At 40.6% G+C, this 22549-nt stretch overlaps 1 protein-coding gene across 5 annotated transcripts in view; it reads right to left on the bottom strand.

The window, feature by feature from the left end:
- The window catches only part of CARMIL1 (capping protein regulator and myosin 1 linker 1), a 303069-nt gene that overhangs the window by 27263 nt on the left and 253257 nt on the right, over positions 1–22549 (bottom strand). For all 5 annotated transcript variants that reach the window (XM_057699574.1, XM_057699573.1, XM_057699569.1 and 2 more), the window contains 2 exons: positions 3391–3457; positions 2947–3143 (listed from right to left, as the gene is read on the bottom strand). In XM_057699574.1, coding sequence (XP_057555557.1) covers positions 2947–3143; positions 3391–3457 — 264 coding nt within the window. The remainder of the gene's footprint in view (positions 1–2946; positions 3144–3390; positions 3458–22549) is intronic.

Raw genomic sequence — 22549 nt, 5'->3', positions numbered from 1 at the left:
TTGAGTTCTGTGAGCCATTCTAGCAAATTATCTAACTTCAAGAGGGGAGCATGGGAACCTCCCATGAAGTCGGTTGGACGTAAGTACAGGAGGCAACCTGGGACTGGTAGCTGAAGTGAGTGTACCCCTGAGCCCTTCACCTGAGGGGTCAGAATTGAACTGAATTGTAGGACACCCAGTTGTCCAAAAAATTGAAGAATGAGCTGGTATGGGGGGAAAAACACACATTTGGTATTAGAAATGTTAAAAGTAAAAACAGCCTCCATACCTTGGCTTTGAGAGTTCTGACACCTGGAAAAGCCCATCAGGGGCGTTATGCGTCAAGGACAAGCTCTAGAAAAGCTAAGATCGATTTAGGGTGGACTGAGGCTACTCAATTCATCAAAACCAAACTGAAACAACAATAATATTAAGTGACTGTTGCTATTAAATACCGCAGCCTTCTCACCCTCCACTAGAAAATGTGGACGATGGGGCCAGTGTGGCAGCTTCACAGAGCTGTTCGATGTGAAAGCACTTTGAAAATCACAAGCTCTGTGAAACCATTAGGCGGTATATACTCACTGTGAACCCAAGGGAGAGCAAGCTGTGCACATTTCTCAGGCCACCAAGCCTCTGGGAAGATCTATTTAGACCCAGGATCATAACCCATTATCCTAGGACTCACCCTTGTGCTACAGGGTCCCCAGGATGGAGCGGCATGGGCTGTGCCAACCCTGTGAGTCCCAGCTTCACTGTGGACGAAATCAAAATCGCTCTAGAATAGACCTAAATACATTCCTCCACCAAGACTCTGTCACAGCTTTCTTCCCTTCCCTTCTTTCTGGTTTTTCAAATGGGTAAAGAAAAAAGATCACAGCATTCTCTTTCCCTGGGTCACTGACTTAATCAAGGGGAAACTTAAACCATCATGTCACGTACAAGTTATACTGCTAATGACCCTCCACAGGGAAAGAGCCAGAGGAACCATTTATTCATAATCATGTAGAATCTGGAGTGTGGGATGCTATCTTTTTCCCTATCTGAAAGGCTTCTCCCTTATTTTAAAAAGAGAAAAAACTTATTCCTTGAAGAATACATAATATAGTGCACTAAAAAAGTTAAAATCAATTAAGTTGAAAAAGAAAACAATTTACTAAAATTTTTCTCTTTTGTTTTTTTGAAACCATGTCAAGATATTCAAACAAGAGAAATCAACCAAATACATCCAGCCTGGATCTGGAATGAGCCAATGACTGACCATGCAGATAACTGGTTGTGACTTTTATCTGTCTACAACTCCAGTCATCCACCTATCATCCAATGAGTACTGAACGCCTGCTACGTTCTAAATTCATCCTAAGTGCTCAGTATACAACCATGGGTAATAAACCACACACCTTCCTACAAGGAGCTTATGCACAAGGAGGAGAGCGTGTCTAGAAAACACTGTACGGCGAGGGCTGTGATAGGGTAAAATCATCAGGCACTGGGGGAGCAGGGCCTCCTTGGAGGGTTGCTCAGGCTGTGCACTGTGAAAAACTAGTGCAGGAGAACAACCTTCCCCGGATTCGTGCATCCCCAGCCGTGTGGGAGTACAGAGGTAGAGACAGGAAGGGCTTCCTGGGAGAAGTCTTGCCTCAGTGGAGTCTGCAAGATGAGCAGTAATCCACCCAGGAGCTAAGGGTGGGGGGATGGGAGGTGGGAGTGGGGAGAGAGGAAGCAGTGACAAAAAGGCTGCATCCCTGGAGGCCTGAAACAGGATGAGGGTGAGGGATGCAGGGATGACGAGGAGGGAGGAGGAAGGTGAGGAGCAGGTAGGGCTAGGGGCAGGGAGCTGGTGTTTGGGATCCTATTCAGGTTTGTAGCTTGTTGCCTGGTGATGCTCCTTGCGGGGGAGAGCAGGTTTATAGAGAACGGCTCCCAGTTTTGAATCTGTTGAACCTGAGGTGCTCTGGGACATTCACGTTCAGGAGGCAGGTGAATATCTGAATCTAGAGTTCAGCAGAGGGGGCAGCAGTCAACCACGTGGAGACTGAAGCCACAGGTTTAGAGGGCATCACCCAGACAAATAATACATTCAAAGGCCAGGCAGAGGAAGACTGAAAAGGCATCACCGGAGAGGTGAAAAGAAAAGAGAGTGATGGCTTAGAGGCCACAGAAGGATGAAGCTTTCTGGGTCAAGTAACTGCTGAGATGTCACGCAGGCTGGCAGCTGACAAGTGTCCACAGGATTAGGTCAGGAGTGACCCTGGCAGTTTCAGAGGTGGGTAGGTACAGAATGAAGATTGTAGTGGGTTGCAGTGTGACAGGAAGGTGAGGAAGAAAGACCACGTGCACAGACAAACTTGTTCAAGAAGTTTGACGGCAAAGGAGAGAGAAGACACTAACCAGAGAGAGACGTGGGGTCAATTGCATTAAGGCTCCTTAGCACCAACAATTCAATCCTCTCCTGAGGAGAGAGCAGGACTCAGAGAGGCACGCCGCCTGCACGGTTCTCCCAGCCACAGCCTCCTCTCCACCACTAAGCTTGTGGGTTATCAAAAGCCAGGGCACCAGAGCAGGGCAGAACATGAGGTGGGGGAGTATATGGGTGCAGTCCAAAATCAAAGGCAAACAATTTTCAATCACAAATCAATTCTTTGGTACTTATTTTCCATCTTTTCACACCCAAACACTATAAAACTTTATAGATGTAGCCTGTTTATCTCACCCACGTGACTGGTATTTTTCAAAGGACTTCCAAGGGGCAACTCTGTTCTAAAGAGTTGAAAACTTTACAGTGTTGTCTTTTCCAAAACTCTTGAGCCCCAAGCGAGACATTTTGCATGGATGTCACACACACGTAGAGGTTCTCTTGTCCTTAACTACAAGCTTTCAGGTACACAATGAGCTCTTATAAGACTCTCGAGCTTTCCCTGGAGGAGGACAGGGTGAGGGGAGAAGAGGCCCCTCCAGCCCACCTACCGCCGCATGCGAGGACTGCTGCTTCTTAGCCCGCTTTGGTCTTAACTTGGTAAAGTGCTCCAGCTTCTTTCCTTCCTCAGAGGGCAAGTCAGAGATAAACCCTGAGCTCCGCTTCTCTTGTCTGACGGATGGGAAAGGTGGGTCTTCGATGTGAATTGGCACTTCTTCCAGGGCTTTATCGAGATCAAATTCCATTTCTAAAATAAAGCAAAGCCCCAGGCTGAAACTTACTGCATAGAGATGCATAAAAAAAAATTCCTAAAAGTAATTTTGAGTCTATCACAGAATAGCAAACACCCATTCACAAATCACTTAACGCTCCTTCTCAACATTTACTCACTCAGAGCATCCCTAAGAAATATCTTTGAGGTGGTCCGAGGTTCTTGCTGAGGGCTGTTTCATAGTTATAAGGAAATGGCTGGTATTAGCAAAACACTCACTTACCGAAGGCCCTGGAAACAGGCCGCAGCATTCGGCTGTGGATAGTTTTCCTTTTGGATTTAGGAGTCATCTAGCAATAAAATAAAGAAAGCACTTAGGTATTCCCAAAAAACTTGATTTTCAAACTTTAGAAACATGGCGGGCAGGGGTAATATTTGGGATCAATTGTTTTAAGCTCAGCATTTGCTTTACTTCTTTAGTGGATGGTTAGTGACATCTGACAGCCTGACTGAGAAGACGAAGCCAGGACATTTCTAAATGTTTACCACTTTCTCAAATGATAGAGCCAACTTCTTCTTTCCCTTAGCCCTATTGAGTTAAACTCTATTTTTATAGCTAAAAGGAACAATGAACGATAGAGAATTTAACTCCAAGCTGCACATGAAGATGTTAAAACACATAAGGAATAAGAATGAAAGACTGTAAAAATGAGTCGCTAAAAATTGAAAACACAATTATCCACTGTCCATTATCACAGCAACATCAATGCAAGCGACACCAAACTCTTTGTCATCTTAATGATTTAAAACAGTTTAACTGTTTTCCTTCACACTCCTGCCACAAAAATTTTGATCTTTACATTATGGGCAAGGACCATGTGCCAAAGGCCAAAGGAAAAAGTTGCCATGATTTAGAAGTCTGTATCTGCTGTCACTTCTCGGTAAGACATCCTTGATCCTGCTTGTCCTTTGAAAAAAAGAGACCAAAACCCAAACGATGGCCAAAACTTCTTAGAGTATTTTTCTAGCATTGGTGTCAACTGTTAATTATGTAAAGGCAAACCTTAAGGAAGACATTAGCTTCTCCCTCAACAGGATCACTCACATCAAAGCTGGAGGGGACCTTTATCATCACCTCCACAAATTCCAAGGAGGAAATGGAGTCATCGAGATGGTAAGGACCACCATTCAGGTCAAGAGGAGCAGGGCCAGGGACAGAGCCAGTTAGGAAGGTCAGCCCAGCATCCCTCCAACTTCACCACTTGTGATCAATATACAGACGGATGGATTTTACAGGTGTTAACTGGATTGATACTGGAAACAGGTATTTGTGTAAACTAAGCGATAACAGCTAGAAAGAACTTAGTTTGTAGACTTCCACTTCACTTATTAGGTTGTCATCTAAAGCTTTCTCAAAAAAAAAAAAAAATCCACAAGGTTGATAACTTTCTTCAGTTCAAAGAATAGATTGTTTCCTATTAACCTTTAATGCAAACAGCTTTACAGTTTTGACAATCTTATGTCAGTTTTAATAATAATATCCTTTTACTATTATTTATTACTGAGAGAAAAGGGAGATAAAAAATGATGAACAATAGAATTTAAACCCAGACTGGTCTTCCTGAAATACACAATGAAACTTGCTGACTTGGTTCTTTCAAGGTTTTGTCAAAGGCAGACAATCAGAGGAAAATCTTTTTATAAATCATCGGGCTTTGCAGGTTCAATAAAAACACAACCAATCCAATGCAACTGGAAAGGCATCCAGTTTCAAGGTACTTCTCCTCAAAACTGGCCTTGCAGTTGGCTGAAAGTGGCCTGACTGGTTTATTCATAAGTGAAACCTCTGAAAATAACTTTGAAGGAAACACAAACTACCAAAATACATGCTGTGTTTAGTCATAAAAAGTTTTTCAGAATTCTATCCACTTTGTGTACAACCTTGATAAGTAAAAGGATCAAGAAGTAGCTTGGGAGGTAATTTCCAGCCAATTCATTTAGATAGTCACAGATAAATAGGAAAGAAGTTTTAAATGCATGGAATGAAGATGTCTTTCAAAATTTTTTTCCTGTGACTCCTGATTAGATTTTATAATGAAAAGTATTTGTGGGCAAAAAATAATCTGGGTCAAGTTTCCCTATTTAGCCTTTATAATGAATACCAAATACATGCAAAAACATATGACAATAATGACATTTCAAATATATTATAATTTTAAATATAAAAAAATACATATAGAATTATATGTAAGAGAATATATATAATACATAACATATATAAAAGATAGAAACTCATTTACAAACTGATGCCCAACTATAAACAGGTCATTCAGCTCAATCTAATTTTATAGACATGCTGAGAAACATACAAAACCATCAGGATTTTGATGGTTGACATTAATCAAAGGGAAACCAGTTTTTCTTAGTCTAGCTTTCTAATGCCTCAAAACCTAGTACACAAAATCTGAATATCAGAAAGATGCATTCTAATGCATTTTCATTGCTTTCCTTCATTTCATATGCTCTTTACAAGAGCATGTAACTTCCAATTGTATTTTGTATAAAACTCTCCTTACATTTGACATATCTGTGAATTCTGAAGTTTTGCCATGTCTGGATGGGGCCAACGGCCTCTTGCTTAACATGGGCAGGGCTTGCAATTGGTATTAAGAACGCGACCTGATCTTAAACGTTTCTTTTGATGGATGACCTGTGTTACAATCTTTTTCTTTCATGAGAAAGAAGAAATATGGGTTTAAGTATAACAATGGAGAAAAAAGTGAATAATTTTATTTCTTCATATTTCTTCTTTCTTTTCTTTACACCTGTTTCTTCTTTAACAGTTTTAAAGACACTATGGACGTGGCTCAGTCTTGCTGGCTTACTCCCGTGATCTGGTTACACATAAACCTAAAGCAAGAGGAAACGTAAGAAGGAGCTATGATGATCCACCTAAGTGTACATTTAGGAACACATATGGTAAGTTTCTCTAGAAATATGGTTGCTATGCACTCCCGCCTCCTGCTTCTCCATGGTAGGCACGGCGACTACCATCAAAAGTTGATAGGGCAGACGTTCGAATGGGTCGTCGCCGCCACGGGGGGGGCGGGGTGCGATCGGCCCGGGTCGGGAGTGGGTAATCTGCGCGCCTGCTGCCTTCCTTGGCGCCTCCCCCTTCTCACACCTGCTGGTTAGATGAACTGCATCCTGGGTGGCAGGGGCGGGGGGCAGTGGAATCTGGCTTTACCATCCCGATTTATATTTACTCTCTTCCCCTTTCAGACCAAAATGAAAGGGTTAATTTTTTCAGACTATTTCTTAGTCCCTGTTTACTCTTCCTGGACATGTGTCAATGCCTAAGTATTTCTGATCAGAGAAATTATAAAGTGACCAACAGATGAAGGGGGCCAGCAGTGGAAGCAGAAGAGGGACACACGCCAGAGAGACCCTTCACAACTCAATTATGATGAACCCAGCCAACTACTACTTCAGGCCTGCACAAAATTACTTTGTCTTTAAAACCGCATTTTATGAGTAATAAGTAATTTTCAATATTCACATCCTCAAGAAATATGAGGAACAATGTGTTAAACCCTTTAAAATATAACTTTAGAAGGAAAACTCTGAACATAGACTTATTCTGATATCACAAACATCAATAAATCCCCATCGTGGCAGACAGTGAATGAAATGCATGACTCTATTCTCTAAGCATCCAAAAGCAGCACAATGTCTACACTGCTTGGAAATCTTACTCATTTGATCCAGTTTTTATAATGGATTATAACTATTCTGCATGTAGTCAATAGTGATATATATCCACTTTTACCATAAGTTAAGGACTAATGTTAGAACCCTACAAACAACACATTTTTCCTATTAAACTCATTTTTAACACACAATTCCTAGACATACTATTTTTTTTTTAATGAGAGTTAAGTTGTTTCAATCACCAGAAAAATAGGATGGAGTCGTTCCCTTGTTCATTTTACCAAGTTTGCACAAAGAATAATAAACAACACGCTCACTCCAAGCTCACAAATCCTTACTTTTCTTTTCCTTGAGTTAAAAAAAAAACAAAACACACTAACAGTTGGAAAGCAGATTAGTAAAATTCTTCTAATACAAGATGCTATTATGACTCCAATTTTCTACAACTCTGGGAAACAAGCAATATGACAAGAATCAGAAATTAAAAACCTTGCAAGTTTAAGTAATTTTTTTTTTAAAGCATGAATGGAAGAAGCACTTTTCTCCTCTTAAATGTTTATACCCTCCTCATCAACACTCTGCTTGCCTTCAGGCACAGGGCTGGGAATATTTTAAATTCATCGCCTGTTTTGCTAAGCAGAACCATCTTGTAAAATTCAATCTTGTCTCTAAACTGCTGCCTGTTTTATTCAGGATCCACAGATGGATGACGACACTACAGTCTCTTGGGAGATCAGCCAGGCAGCACAGAAGCAAATGGAGCACAAGCATGTAAACTAGTACGGCCAGAATCTGCAGAGCCACCAAAAAATACTTACACTTGTACAGCAGAGAGTCTCCATGCAGCAAAAAGAAAGGAAAAAAAAATATGAATGGAAGAGATAAAGCCACAGCATTACAAAAAAGGGGGAGGGAGAGACACCATACACAAATAAGCAGAAGAGCTACATAAAAAGCCTTCATAGCAAAGGAATGAGGCAAGAATGAGGCCAAACTATTATTAGTTTAAGGCATCCAACCTAGCTTTTCATAAGCAGAAGCACATTGCAGCTTGAAAATTGCAGAAACTTTTAGATATAACCTCTTTTGCTAAGTGCGTGCAAAATGCCATCTACCAACCCCGTAAAATATTAATCCCACTTGGGAGATGGCGACATCATCAGCTCCAAAGGCACATGGTAGACAGAACACTGGATGGACATCAGCAAACTCCATGCAGGTGTTGGTGCTTGAGCCACGGGGCTAGTCCCAGCAACAAAGCGGGGACAATGTGTCTTCGAGCACATGTAAGCGTCCCTTCTGGGGGTCTTTACATCATTCTGTCCTCCCCACTGCAGCAGGAGCTTTGAGTTCTCTCTCCCCCTCCAGTCACCAAAGCATTTCAGGCAAGGATCTGATGCCAGGACCTAGCACAGTTACCTATCTATAGTGGCACAACATTATACCTTAGTGGGAATTTAGGTCACCTTACATTTCACATTAAATCTCTAATTAATTAAGGAATTTTTAAAACCTCACTGGTCATCATTATTAACAGTTGTTAGGGTAGGTTAATATTCTGAAAATTTATAAAAGAATTTTTGGAAACATAACAAAACCCAAAAAGTCCCATTGTACAATGTCAGACTTTGTGAAAGAAAAGTATGAAGATGGGGGGAATCTTTTCCAAACTTCCTGAAAACACACTCTGAGGAAGGCCACCTACTCCATCTACCTGGGGCTGACTTTTTTCCTTCAAGTTCCTAACTTTGTGTGTGTCAATTCTTCTCAATATACAGCAGGATGAAAATACAGGGCTCCTCAATTTGTGACGGTAAACAGTGGGGTGTCTTACAAGTAAAAGGCTTCCCATAACCATCCCAGCATCATGACGACCCTCCTCAGTATTATCTGCTTATCGGAGAGGCTTCCATCAGCAAGGTCCCGAAAAAGTCTCAATCCCCAGACTTCTAATTTCATATTTTATTAGGCAATTTTCTTCAAATAGACCTCATTTTATGATACCTTAAATTTGATTGGAAATAGCCTTGCTGAATGACAGGAGAAAAAGTTAAAAATGTATTTTCAAACATTCCTGAATTGTCTGAAATAAAACACTCCTGCCCCAGTCTTAACTATACATCCCCTCAAAAGCTTCCTTAAAGGTGTGACTATGGATACATACATACGAGGGTTATAGCTGATGGTTAAGCCGCATAGATAATTGTAGACTTTCTCTTTGTGAAAGGTTAATTCAACATAAGTACTCTGTCCCAATTATCCACACCTAAAGATATTATAAGTGAAGGTGACGAACCTTTCAATTGGTTCAACTACTAAAATGACAGGCAAGCAAAAAAAAAGTTCCTAGGAAGAGGGAAATCATGGCAACAGACATTTCAACTTTTCAAAAGAATAAAGATCATTAGTTCTCCACTCCTGCACGCTTTTTGGGACTCATTTACCTACACTGACTTCAATGTCTCCCCGTCAGGACAAGGGAAGGACTCCTGACTATAGAGAGGTCATCCTCTCCCAAGAGGATGTTTTTGCAAAGTCAGACCTAGTTTTCTAGTTTGTAAAATAAACTGTTGTGAGGATTAAGTGAGATAACAAATATAAAGTGCGTAGCACAGAGCCTGGTGTATAGTACCAATCAGTGGCCCCACACGGCTTCAATAGCTGGCAGGGATTACGAGCATTGGTAATACTGTCATTTTTTCATTCTCCTATTCCCAAGGAGAAAAACTGAGTGGAAAGGGAGCATTTATCAGTAGACTTATAATAGCGAAAAAGCTGGGAACAATCTAAAAGCCTATTAAACAAGGAAATGGATAGCTAAAATGAAGTATATTCAAATGATGGAATAGCAGTTAAAAGGAGAAATATACAGATAGCAACATGAAACATCTCAAAAGGTAATACTGAGTGAAAAAAGCAAGTTTCAGAAAGATACACATGGTATGATGCCATTTATGTAAATTTTAAAGCATACAAAATAACACTATATACTGTTATGAATACATTATGTTTAGAACACACAAAATAAACAGAAAGCATCCAAAATCATGACAGTGGTATCTGAAGAAAGGGGGAGAAGAGTGAGACTGTCAGGAAAGGTCAAATGAGGCTCTAATTTTATCAATAAATTTCATATTGTTTGAGATACAAACTCCTATACAGAAAATAGATGCACAGCACGGATTTACTGTAGAGCACAGGGAATTATACCCATTATCTTGTGATGACCAACAATGGAATATAACCTGCAAAAATACGGAATTCCTATGCTGTACACCTGAAACTAACACAATACTGTAAGTCAACTATACTCCAACTTTAAAAAATAACTAAAAATCACTAATAATAATAATAATAGAAAGAATAGCTGCCATCTCAACATTTAGGAGCCCAAGAAGCCAAATTAAAACAAAAACTTGGTACCGCTTCTACCTTCTTCATTTTGTTTACCACAAAAGTCATGTGTGAGGGATTAAAAAAATTCAACATGAACCTGGATGGGATTTCACGCTAACAAAACTATGTAAATGTTTTGCCAGCCATTTTAGCAATTCATTCCAACAAGAGCATGGAGACAGATTTGATGTTCGAGAACTGGCCCAAACTGGGTGAGGAAGAAAGGCCATTTAGTTAGAAAAAAAAAGGAAATGAGAGAGTTTACCTCCAAACACAGCAATTTAGGCAAATCTGCCCAAAGCCTGCAGAGGTGCCTTTTGGCTCCCACCTCATCAGCCCTCCGTCAGCCTCCACAGGCAGAAACAGCATCACACCTACGAGGATTTCATCTATGGACAGTTGCCTAGTCGAGTATATTTACTTTTTAAAACTTTTGCAGAGATAAACTTTTTATAAGTTAATGGCCAAAAGCATTTATGATGGGGTCCTTTATCACACACACACAAAAACGTGATTCAAGTTTTTTTCTTTTTAACATATGGCAGAATTCTTTTTGAAACATGTTAAACAGTGTCGCAAAAATACAGAAGAGGGAAACGGAATTAATTTGGCTGAAATAGGAAAATGCCTAGAAGACTGATTCAGGAGGTTTCCTTTAAGCGACCACTCCCCACCCACCCTTGTGTCCGCAAGCGTCCTTGGGGGAAACAAAGTGAACGTCTTCAGGTGGAAAGGATAAGCCAGGATGCTGTCTTGCTCACCTCCAAAGCTCCAGAGCCTGGAGAGAGCCTGGCAAACAGTGGGCATTCAATAACTGGTGAATGAACTGACCCAGTGCTCCCCCCACACTTGGATTTTACAGACTTGTTTAAAAGAGAACATCTGTCACTGCTACCACCATCATTTCCATAAAGGGAATTTAGGCACAAAGATAGGAGGGCACAATCCATTATAAAGAACAGGCCTTTACATTAGATACATTTACGTTCCTGGAAAGCTTTCTCTGTTGTCCTTATTTTTCCCATTTCATGTTAGATGGATAAAAACTTTCTCATGGACCCTAGTGGTTCGTGGACTGGTGTCCACTTCTCTAACCAAGAAACTTCAAATATATACACCTAACTCTTTGCTCCCCAACTACTCTTAACATTTTCAACTCTACCACAAAAATAGTATAATATATACAAGTATATTCTTCATGTAGATTCCCTAACATTTTGTCACATTATTTCCTCCATTTTCTTTCTATCACAAACACACAAAGCTCTGGTTGAACGATTTAAAAGTTGTTGACATCCTGACATTTCACCTTTAAATACTTCTGGATGAATATCCTAAGAAGTAAATTCTCCTACATAAACATACACCTAACAAAATTAATAGCAATTACATAGTATCTATGTACATACTATGGTCTACATTCTAATTGCCCCAATGGTCCCTCAGATGTCTTACAACACTCCCCCTGCCCCTCTGGGATGAAGGATCTAATGGAGAATTCACCCATGGTATATGGTTCTCTCTCTCCTCTTTTTTTATCCAGCAAACCCTCCTTTCACCACCCCCAATCCTGCCTTTCTTTTTCATGATACTGACTTTCTTGAAGAATTCAGGCCAGTTGTTTCAGGCTCTCCCACATTCTGTATTTGTCTGGTTGTTCCCCATGATTAGATTCAGGTGAGCTATTTTTAGCACAAATTCTAAATGGGTGATGCTGTGAACGACTGAATCACAACAGGTGGCACCCAGATCAAGCTGTCCCACTCTTGGAGACACTAAATTTGATCACTTCAATAGGGCAGGAACCTCCCAATTGCTCCACAGGAAAGGTACCTTGTCCCTTGCTAAGTTGTAAAGGTACCTTGTCTCGATAATAATAACTCTGCAAAGGTGATACTTTCAGTTTTTGCAGATGAGCCCATTTTTAAACAACCATTGACAATCTTTGCCTGAATGAATGAATACAAGGGAGCCACAAAACTGTCACTTTCTATCATTATTCCCACATTTATTAGGTACCATTCCTCCGTAAGGATCAAATTTCCCTTTTTAAAATCTTCTGTACCATCTTTTATTTTCTTAGCGTTACTATGGACTTAAGGATTTTTAAAATTAATTCAATGTATCCTAAACTATTCTTGTCCTTACTGTTTTGGTTGCAGGCAGTGTCCCAGTGGAAGCCACTTCAATCTGGATTCTGTATCCTTTGCAATGGTCCCTTTGGATTTAGAGTCCATCCTTCCTTTTTGATTCAAGATATCCTAGTGTCATCTTGTGCTTTCCTGTCCACTTTTAAAATGGATATGGGTAAGCCCTGTTTAATGAACTAGGTTATAATAATTAAATATTTCCTACCGGAATGTCAGCTGAGTCAATGCTCAAGGGGAACCCAACTTAATCATTACTAATTGATTTATACCCTCAAATACCTAACCAAACAGTATCATCACATTTGTAGTTTAAAAAGTAATTTCCGTGCATCTCTACTCGTTAAAAGTTTGAGGCAGTATAAATCTTATTGAGAAAATGAGATACCTAATCCTTCCTATGATGACTGCTGGAGAGCAACAGTCTTTAATATCTAGGAAGAGTAGGTATGTGGAAGCCATAACTCTGAGAGAGCCGCAATAAATCAATGGACAAAAGGAGAAATGATGTGTAGAGGTTTAGTGAGGCGCCACATTTCCTACTGAAGGCAATATTAAATCCAGCTATTCACATCACACTCATTAACTTTTATATCCAGAATCTCATTTCATATAAAAGTTAAAATGGCATCATGATGTTAAAACAAAAACATTCAGGGAGCTGTACTGATGAGACTATTGTGAAGCTCACAGTAGAGTACTATTTTTAAATGAATATGGTTGGTTTCCTTATTTTCCAGATCTGCATAAATTTTTTTGATACAAGAAAATTAAATCTTGATCTTCCTTTGTCGTGTTTTCTCCAGGAAACAGAAAACAGCCCACTTTTTATTCATTGTAACTAATCTCGCAACTGGTGAGAAAGTGAAATTTCACACTTGAATGTCTTCTTTAACCAGTGGATATAATTTAATACACTTTTCTTAAGAGTAGTCTAAAGAATGAAACCACTTGGTACCAATTTCAAGCCAATATCTTACCTGGAGAGCATGTGTTACTGCTGATGGGCACAGAAGCGTGATGCTTACTGACACAAGCACCTGGTATGAGCCCCTCATAGCATTAATAAAAGAGGAAGTGGGAAAATGTCTTACGTACTTAATTGCACTATTAAGCACAATGTTATTCCAGTAGTCATCACAAGTTGAGTAACATTTTCAAATCGTCTTTATCGTAAAAGAATAAACTATGGGGAAAACCCCCACTGAGTATTATACTTGAAAGAGATATTTTAAGTTTACATTTTTGGAAAATCCATGGTATAAGGCAAGAATGAGGAAGACAGGAGAAAACGTAAATACCCTCCTTCAGAATGGGCACCATGGCTCAATGACATCAAGATGAATAATCAAAATAAGCTTAAGGGACTTCCCTGGTGGTGCAGTGGTTAAGAATCTGCCTGCCAATGCAGGGGACATGGGTTCGATCCCTGGTTCGGGAAGATCCCACCTTGCCACGGAGCAACTAAGTCCGTGCGCCACAACTACTGAGCCTGTGCTCTAGAGCCTGTGAGCCGCAACTACTAAGCCCTTGAGCCACAACTACTGAAGCCTGCACGCCTAGAGCCCCTGCTCCACAAGAGAAGCCACCACAATGAGCAGCCTGTGCACCATAACAAAGAGTAGCCCTTGCTCGCTGCAACTAGAGAATGCCTGTGCACGGCAACAAAGATCCAACACAGCCAATAAATAATTTTTTTAAAAAAAAGCTTAAATGCTTAATGTAATGCATTTTCTCTTGCACAGATCAGCTCCAGGTAGATGACAAAAATAGTTAACATCAACTCCACCACCAGGACCACCTACAACAAAAACCAGATAAATTCTACAACAATTTGCTTCACTGCTTTTAAAACTTGAGTCAAGTAAACTCCAGTTGGCACCAGGTAAGAAGAATGGATGGTGATTTTTAGGGCCTGAGAGTTAGGATTCCAGCTGGAGGGCTGTAATCGTCTGTCAGTAATCAGGGCATCTGGTTCTCGCTGGATCTCGTGATCTCAAGCTTTGCTAAGACTGAATCTTAAAATGCTTTATCTTGGGAATTCCCTGGCGGTCCAGTGGTTAAGACTCCGTTCCACTGCAGGGAACACGGATTTGATCCCACGTCGGGGAAAAGTAAGATCCCACATGCCATGCGGGAAGGAAGGAAGGACGGACGGAAAGATGAAAGGACAGAAGGAAGGAAAGGAAGGAAGGAAGGAAGGAAGGAGGGAAGCAAGGAAGGGAGGAAGGAAGGAAAGAAGGGAAGGAAGAAAGGAAAGGAAGCTAACTTCTTAACTCTTCGACTTCAAATAGAACTTCAAGTAAAGATGCCTTACCACCCAAACTGAATAATCTGTTCTGGCTTGGAAGCCAAGATCTTTGTCACATTCAGTTTAACTCCTTTGATTAACATCCCTTCTGAAAGGATTCTCACGGTAACGTTCTCTAAATTACAGATCCATTATTTTGATAGTTATCTGCTCATAATTTTAGATCTTATTCTTACATCCTGTTTCACCTATGAGGAAATCTGCCAAAAAGAAACATACTAGTGCTTACCACTTTTTTTGCTGGCTTTGATTTTATTTTAAAGTGAATCAGGTATTTGCAACCAACATATAGTGAAAAGTTAGATAAACTGTCTATCAAACACACTTTGTATACGCCACTCAGTGCTGTAGTATAACCAAAGAATGGTTTTCAGAACATATGTGTGTAGACTCTGTTGTCCTGACTTAATAGTAGCTATAACAAACCCTGTCTTGTCAGTGACTGTCTTTCATTGACATTTTCCAAAATTTAAGGCTTCAGCATCAAATAACGGGATACAGATGGTCAACTGATCCAGTTACCTGAGGAGTGGAGGCCATACATGGCATACCAGAAGCCCTTTCTGAGGTTTTGCTATGGCCGTGATAGAGGATGCTCTGAAATTTTTTCAGGGAACGGCCATTTTGGCCATGGCGTTTGGAGATTTCAGCTGGGTACAGTTGACCCTTGAACAATACAGCTTTGAAGTTGTGTAGGTCCACTCACATGGGGATTTTTTCTTCAGTAAATACATACTATAGTAATAGTCAATCCAAGGCTGGTTTAGTCCACAGATGCGGAACAACAGACATGGAGAGCTGGCTGTAAAGTTATAGCCCAATTTTCAACTGGCGTGGTGGGGGGTGGGTGTCGGCACCCCTAACCACTGTATTGTTCAAAGGTCAAGTGCGCTCATGCAAAGGCTGAAGTGGAATGACGGCTGCCCCCAGAGAATCCTGGCTTGACTTATAGGTACCCACCCTACCCTTCAGCTCTGGTTAGTTGGTCTTCTGTGTGGGAGAGCAAAGTGACCACATACCTCAATTTTGATAATCAAAGTTAAATCAGTTAGGTCTAAAGCTTGCAGCACTAGTTCCCAAGGTTAAGGCTCCACCTTACCCAGAAAGCAGAACAGAGCACCATGAAGTTATAGATGGGGAATTGAACTTGGCTGTATTATAACTTCATTCCCTCCTTAGCAAGCCTTTATTTTCAGGAGATATTTGGCTAACCCTCAAGTTCTCCTAGGCAAGAAAGAAAACTGTCCAAATGAAAGTCAGGGCCAGAGGCATGGCCTGTGTAAGTGGGACTGAATTGGGGATGTGTGTTCTCAGTACGCAGCTTCCAGAGACAGACAGCCCTCTTTTCTTGGTTTTTGTTTTTGTTTTTGTTTTTGTTTTTTGCTGCTTGTTCCCTACAACTCGAGCCGTCGCTTGCCCCATTATTTCAAGAGGTGGGATTTGCTATCGCAGGTTAGAATCCCTCCCAATCCACTAAAAGGAAGAGTAAAACCCTGGAGGGACAAAATTAGCCCACAGTCAGAGACACCACCCACCGTACTCTCAGTGCAAACCCTCCATGAAAAGGCTCTTCCCCAACCCAACCTTCCCTGGACCTTTCCTTCCAGTGACCTGGTCCAGCCCAAAGACCAGGGATGCAGCAGAGGGTACAGACTTAGGAACTGGACCATTTGGAGTTGAGCCCTCTGCTCTGGCTACCCCTAAACCAGCAGTGTGATATAGGCCAAGTGTATTATCTAACGTCTTTGAGCTCTGAGAGTCTCATCTGAAAAACAGGTTAAAATAGTTACCACATATGGCTGCCATGACAAAGCACAGGGCACAGCATTTTCTCCTTTCTTCCCATACAGCTTGCTGAGAGCTTGGATTGCTGAGAATATAACCTATAATACCATCATTAATAGAACATCACAGGTTTAAAGATAGCCTTTTCACACCAAGAATCATTTTCTAGAGTTCCCAGAGAAATCTGTTATTGACCTTTATTGCTGGCATTAGCTATATAGAATTCAAAGAGATAGAACTCCCATACCCTTAAGGAGCATAGACTCTAGCAGAAAAGCTGAGCTAAGCAAGGACTGAAATGCAAAGCCAAGACATTAAACAAAATGTACTGAGCAATTATTACGTGCCAGGCACTGGGCACTAGATGCTGGGATTATGTGGTCCAACCACAGTCCCAGTCCCTGCCCTCCAGGAGCGCATGCGCCAGTGTGGGGAGATGGGCCAAAAGTACCTACACGAGTAAATCAGGTCATTTCAAGTACTGCTAAGTGCTGAGCAGATAAAACAGGATACTATGGTAGGGGGACTGGAGGGCTTCTTCAGCTAGGAGGGTCAAGGAAAACTTTTAAGAGATCTGAGTTTAGACCTGAGTGGTGAGAAAAAAGGTAGCTGAGGGAAGATCTGGTGAAGAGTGTTCCAAGCTGAAGGAACAAAGGCTGAGATGGGAGCCAGAGCAAGTTCTAGAGAAAAGCAATAAGGCCACAGTGCCTGGAGGGAAGTAAATAAAGGAGATGGTAGAGCAGATGGAGGGAGGGAGGCAGGGCCAGATCATGGAGGCCTTGAGGACTGTGGGGAAGAGACTCCGTTTATGCTGGGTGCAGTGGGAAGCCATCAGAGGGTTTCACACCTGCTGCACTGATCTGTTCTCTACTTTAGAAAGTTCCCGGGCTACTTAGAGGGGATTGATTGACTGCAGAGAGGCCAGAGTGGAGGCAGAAGTGTAAGTCACAAGTCTGTTTCAGGAGTACAGGCAAGGGTGGCTGGGTGAGAGACAGGAGTGGATACGGGCAGTAAGAGAAAGGGAGAGATTGAGCTGACTATGGAGTTAGGAATAAACGGGTACAACAGAAGGTGGTGTCCTCTGTCAAGAAGACGAATGCTTGGCTAGGGGAAGGGAAATCAATGATTCTGTTTTGAACACATTAAGTTTGAGATACCAGGTGGACATCTAATTGAGATGTCCAATAGGAAGCTGAATATACAAGTCTTTAGCTCAAGATAAATTGAGATAAGTGTCATGAATGTAGCAAAAGAAAAGTGCTTCCAGAGTTGAAGGGGCAGCGATCAGCTGAGGGAAGGTGTCTGGTGAGCACATCTGTACCGTGGCTGTGTGTGGCTCACTTACTGATCCAGCCCTGGCTACTGAGCCCCGGGGCCACCTCTACAACAGGGACTGGACATCTCAGCCAAGGCCTTACAAATGCCTTGACCTCAACATGTCCAAAATGGAAATCACTAATGTCTGTTTCTGCCAAAATCTGCCTCTTCTCCCATATTCCTCACCCTCAGTGTTGCCTTAAAAATAAACAATATAGAAACAAGCAAACCCTTAGCAAGCTCTACAAGGCTCTTTGTGATACGGCCTTTGCCCTCCTCACCTCTCCTCTCTCCTCCCCTCTATTCTTGCTGCACTATCATCCCATAATAGTTCCTCAAATCGTGATGCTGTCTCTTCACTTCAAGCCTCTGTAGTGCTGTTCTCTTTGCTAAATTTACTTTCTCATTTTCCTCCTGGCCAACTTCTCTTCCAAATGCCACTTCTCATTGTACCAACAGTTACTAAGGGCCTATTATGTGCCAAACATGATGCTTGGAACCTTCCTCCAGGAAGCCTTCCTTGACAACGCCCCTCCCCAGGCTGGCCTGGGCTGGGCACCCCTTCTCTGTGCTTCCATAGCAACCTGCACATCTCTATCAGAGCCCTTTCCCACCATATCTCACACTTCACTGTATTAATGATAACCACTTCAATCCAAAAGTAAACTGAGGCCCACGCACAACAGCAGGTTGTTGGGTTTTTTGTCTGTTTTGTTTTTAATGAGTAAATTAGGATAAAGAAGAAAAAAAATGAAGCCAGAATTAAGAATGAATGCAACAAACTATACTTCTTTAGGCCTTGAACCCTATGCATAGGTCAAGTGCACATTCAGCTTCGAGCCTCTGAACTTAGAGTACAAAAGGCAGACACAAGTCACAGCACAATTCACTGTGTCTATGAGACAGAGCAAACGAACGGCTCCAGGTTTCTACTCCTCTTGACAAAGACCCTCCATTTCTTTTGTATAGATTCGCAACAAAGGCATCTGGGGATGAAACTGAACAGTGCCCACAACGGTGGGACAGACGGTATAAGGAGCACATATGATAACAAGTTTTAAAGGGATATTTATTAAAGCGGCCCTTTAGGTCAGTGACATGACGCAAAAGCACAGCACTGTAAAAGCAATGCTATGAGGCCCAAAACAATAGGAAAAAAAGGGGATGAGTCTATTTAGCAGAGACACTCCAGGGCACCACACCCTCTTCTACCCCCGAATCTCTGCTCAAGGCCCTTCCTGAAGGAATGAGATCTGTAATGTGCTTCTGGCACTTCCACAAGAGAACTGTCAAAAAAAAAATTACTAGAAGTTTTAAGGAACATGCATTTTAGCTGGATTATACAGGTAGTATCATAGTTCTGAAATTTAGAATTTGGAAATTAAGAGGTCTTCATACGCTGCTTTCTAGTGGTTAAAAAGTGAAACCTCTATTTTTCCAAAGTGATATCAATATGAAAATGACATTACAGAATAAATAAAATTATAATTAGAAACGAACAATTAGGACTTGAACGACCTTCTGAGTACAATTAATATCAGTGCCACTGATTTTAAATGAGATATTAACTTAATAGTCTGTGCTTGGCAGTACTGTTAATAAACTAGTTCAATTACTAACTGCTGGCACATGAAAAATGAGGTGATTTGTTTAAAAATAAAACAGCATTTTGACCAAGACAAATGGATCTTCACTGAATTTTAATCTGCGTTACAAAGCTTAAAAATTATATGTGGAAATTTGAGGCTGAATTTGTTAAGGGAAAATAATTGCTATTTTGTCATTGGAGGATTCACAAGATGTATTCTGTAACAATTCAAGCCTTTTGAAATTGTTTTCTTAGGAAACAGATGACCTGCTCCTCTGAATGAATGTATTTTGATTTAAAACTGGTATGACACTCATTAAATTAATTGAAAGAATTACATACAATTAGTGAGCCAGTTCTGCCTAAGGAGCAGATACTGGCTCTTCACCACTTAGCATTATCTGAAACCACAAACTTCGTGTGATTTTTTAAAGACAGAAAACTATACAGAGCAACAAATTAAATATGTAGAGATTACCAATCATTAGAAGGAGAACTGTGTCCTTTAATACCCCAAGGGCCAATGACAAACCAAAGCTGAAAGATATGGTGGGAAATACTGATTTCCTAAGAGCACCTGATTGCAGGAAAGGAACAGATGGTCTACAGACAATAAAGATTCTAAGTAAATACACATTTCAGCTTGACATACAAGGCATGTGTGTTGAAATGATAAGAAGCATATAGGAAAGCTAATTAATCACTGTCACCAACAAAATAACACATGGAGAGGCACAGAACATTCCAGGTAAGCCAAAAGTAGACAGATTCATTTCTAACAATTGGATAACAATTGAGTGGGTCAAATTTTTAACGCAGTTGTTTCCAATAATGTTTAAAAACTATAGGCTTATGTTACAGTTAAACAGCATTTTTCACTTGTGTTTCTGTTCACATTAATTTAGTATGGAATTAGTAAGCAGATATTTTGCATAAAACAATGTCATCTATTTAAATCTAACTTGGAATTTAATTCTGATTATAAGAAATATACCAGATATGAAATCAGTATACAGATTATAGTAGACTGATTAAACATGCAACACCAAACTGCCTGCCTTTGGGTGACCTTAGATCACCCTGGTCAAGTTACTTAATGTGTCCATGCTTCAGTTTCCTCATCTGTTAAATAGCAGATATTAACACCACCTATCAGTCACAGGCTGTCATGAGAATTAAACTGGTTACTGTTAACAAAAAGCTTAGACTAGTGCCTAGTGTGTCATAGGTGCTATGTAGGTGTTAAATAAATGAATAAGAAGACTTTTCAAGCCATCTGATTCTCAGCCCCAAAGTTAAAGGGTTATCAGGATCTCTGGGGTTATGAGACCGGATACAGGTTGAAAAACTCTGCAGGTTATTCTAATAGTTCTTGTTCTACCCAGCCCTCCTTCCCTCCAGGTAAACTCATAAATTACCTCTTAGTTTCTTTCTAGTTAAAAGGGAAAAAAAAGATAATTAAAAAAGGATTCCCCTTTCTGCCATTTGGTTTAAAGAAAACAGGCTTTTTCTTCAACTTTATGAAATTAAGGTTGATGAGAAGCTCTCATCCTCCCAGCAGATACCAGGCCCCATCAAATCATTCAATCATCCCTATTCCAGCCCTCAAAGTGCAAGTTTAATAGGTATTGACTATGTGAAGAATTTCCTTCTGAGAGATCACTGTTTACATCTCCACGAAGGCAACCCTTAAATTCAAACTAATATGTATTTCAACCTTTAATTTACAGCTCTGAACCTTCCTTAGTGCGATTATAACTATTGGTTCTTTAGAGACTTAAGCACTGAAACGGAATTGACTTTTGGACCAGGGAAAAATGGAAGAAAACATAAAGATATCCAGGAATAGATGCCCAGAATCTCCACTAAGTCTGTTAAAGAAATGGATTTAGTAGATACCATGAACGTCACAAACAGAAAATGCCAAGGATCTGTTAACAGTCTTGAATCTACAAGTAGAAGGTTGGTGATGAGTCAGAGTTACTTTGGAATGTCCTAGGGAAAATCTCTCCCATGCAAACTATTACATTTAGGATGGATAAATAACATGCTCCTACTGATTAGCACAGGGAACTACACCCAATCTCCTGGGATAAGCCATAATAGAAAAGAATACTAAAAAAAAAAAACAATGTATATATGTGTAAAACCAAGTCACTTTGCTGTACATCAGAGATCGGCACAACATTGTAAATCAACTATACTTCAATAAAAAAAAAAAAGAAAGAAAAGAAAAGAAAAAAAGTTATAGCATCTCCCAGAGCAGTCACCCACATTCAACTGTGCTCTGGCTCCACGGGTGGCACAACTTCTACCTGCCAGGGACGCACTTAGATGCTTCTGAGAATTTCCTATGCAACAGTTTATCTTGTGTCCTAACTTCCTGGATCACACAAGATCTAAAAGCTGCCAAAGAATATGTACGGCCTCATTTAGAAAGCCATCACCAATTAAGTGTCTCTCCCTCTGAAATATGAATTTCAATTTTTTTTTAAATGGCACCACATGAGGATCAAAACTTGAAATATTTGCCAAGATGTCAATGAGAAACAAAAGTGATTTGCTACTTTGATTATGAAAGTTATGCAATGAACTTAAAAAGGCGAATCTAATGCCCTACTCCTTCCCAATTAACTGTGAGTTTGTACCACTGGCTTAGGGTAAGAAGTCCAGAGCTTAGAAAGTTGATTTTCTTGAGGAGAGAAGCCCTTGCACCTGGGGTAACTGCCACCGTGTAAATGGGGCTGTCTTTGGGTGGCTTAGAATCAATGGTTAGGCTGAAAGTATAGAAGAAATTGTTACAGCACAAAATCCACTGACTTGTACTTTCTACACAAAAATGTTCTTTTTCATTAAACTAACATCAAACTTAGCTCTGATTTTTGGCTACTTAATAATTTGTTAGCCTTGTTAAAACAATGATGAAAGACAAAATTTTTAGAACTGAAAAAAATGCTACTTTCATGGCTTAAAAATTCTGCCCAAGTATTTGTTTTCTTTACAGCCCTGCATGTCTCAACAAGACACTCGCTCGACACCAGAGACCCTGTTTCTGGTCGTAGGATTCAACAGGTGCTCATGTCAGAAATGGCCCTAACTGCCTGCCTCCCATCCAACTGAACCAGAAAAAGATCACCCTTCTAACTTGGGTCATCCTTAGAGTGAAGGTCAAAGAGATCTCCATCTA

Source organism: Hippopotamus amphibius, chromosome 11, assembly GCF_030028045.1.
Source record: "Hippopotamus amphibius kiboko isolate mHipAmp2 chromosome 11, mHipAmp2.hap2, whole genome shotgun sequence".
NCBI lineage: Eukaryota > Metazoa > Chordata > Mammalia > Artiodactyla > Hippopotamidae > Hippopotamus > Hippopotamus amphibius.
This window is presented reverse-complemented; position numbering and strand designations above follow the sequence as displayed.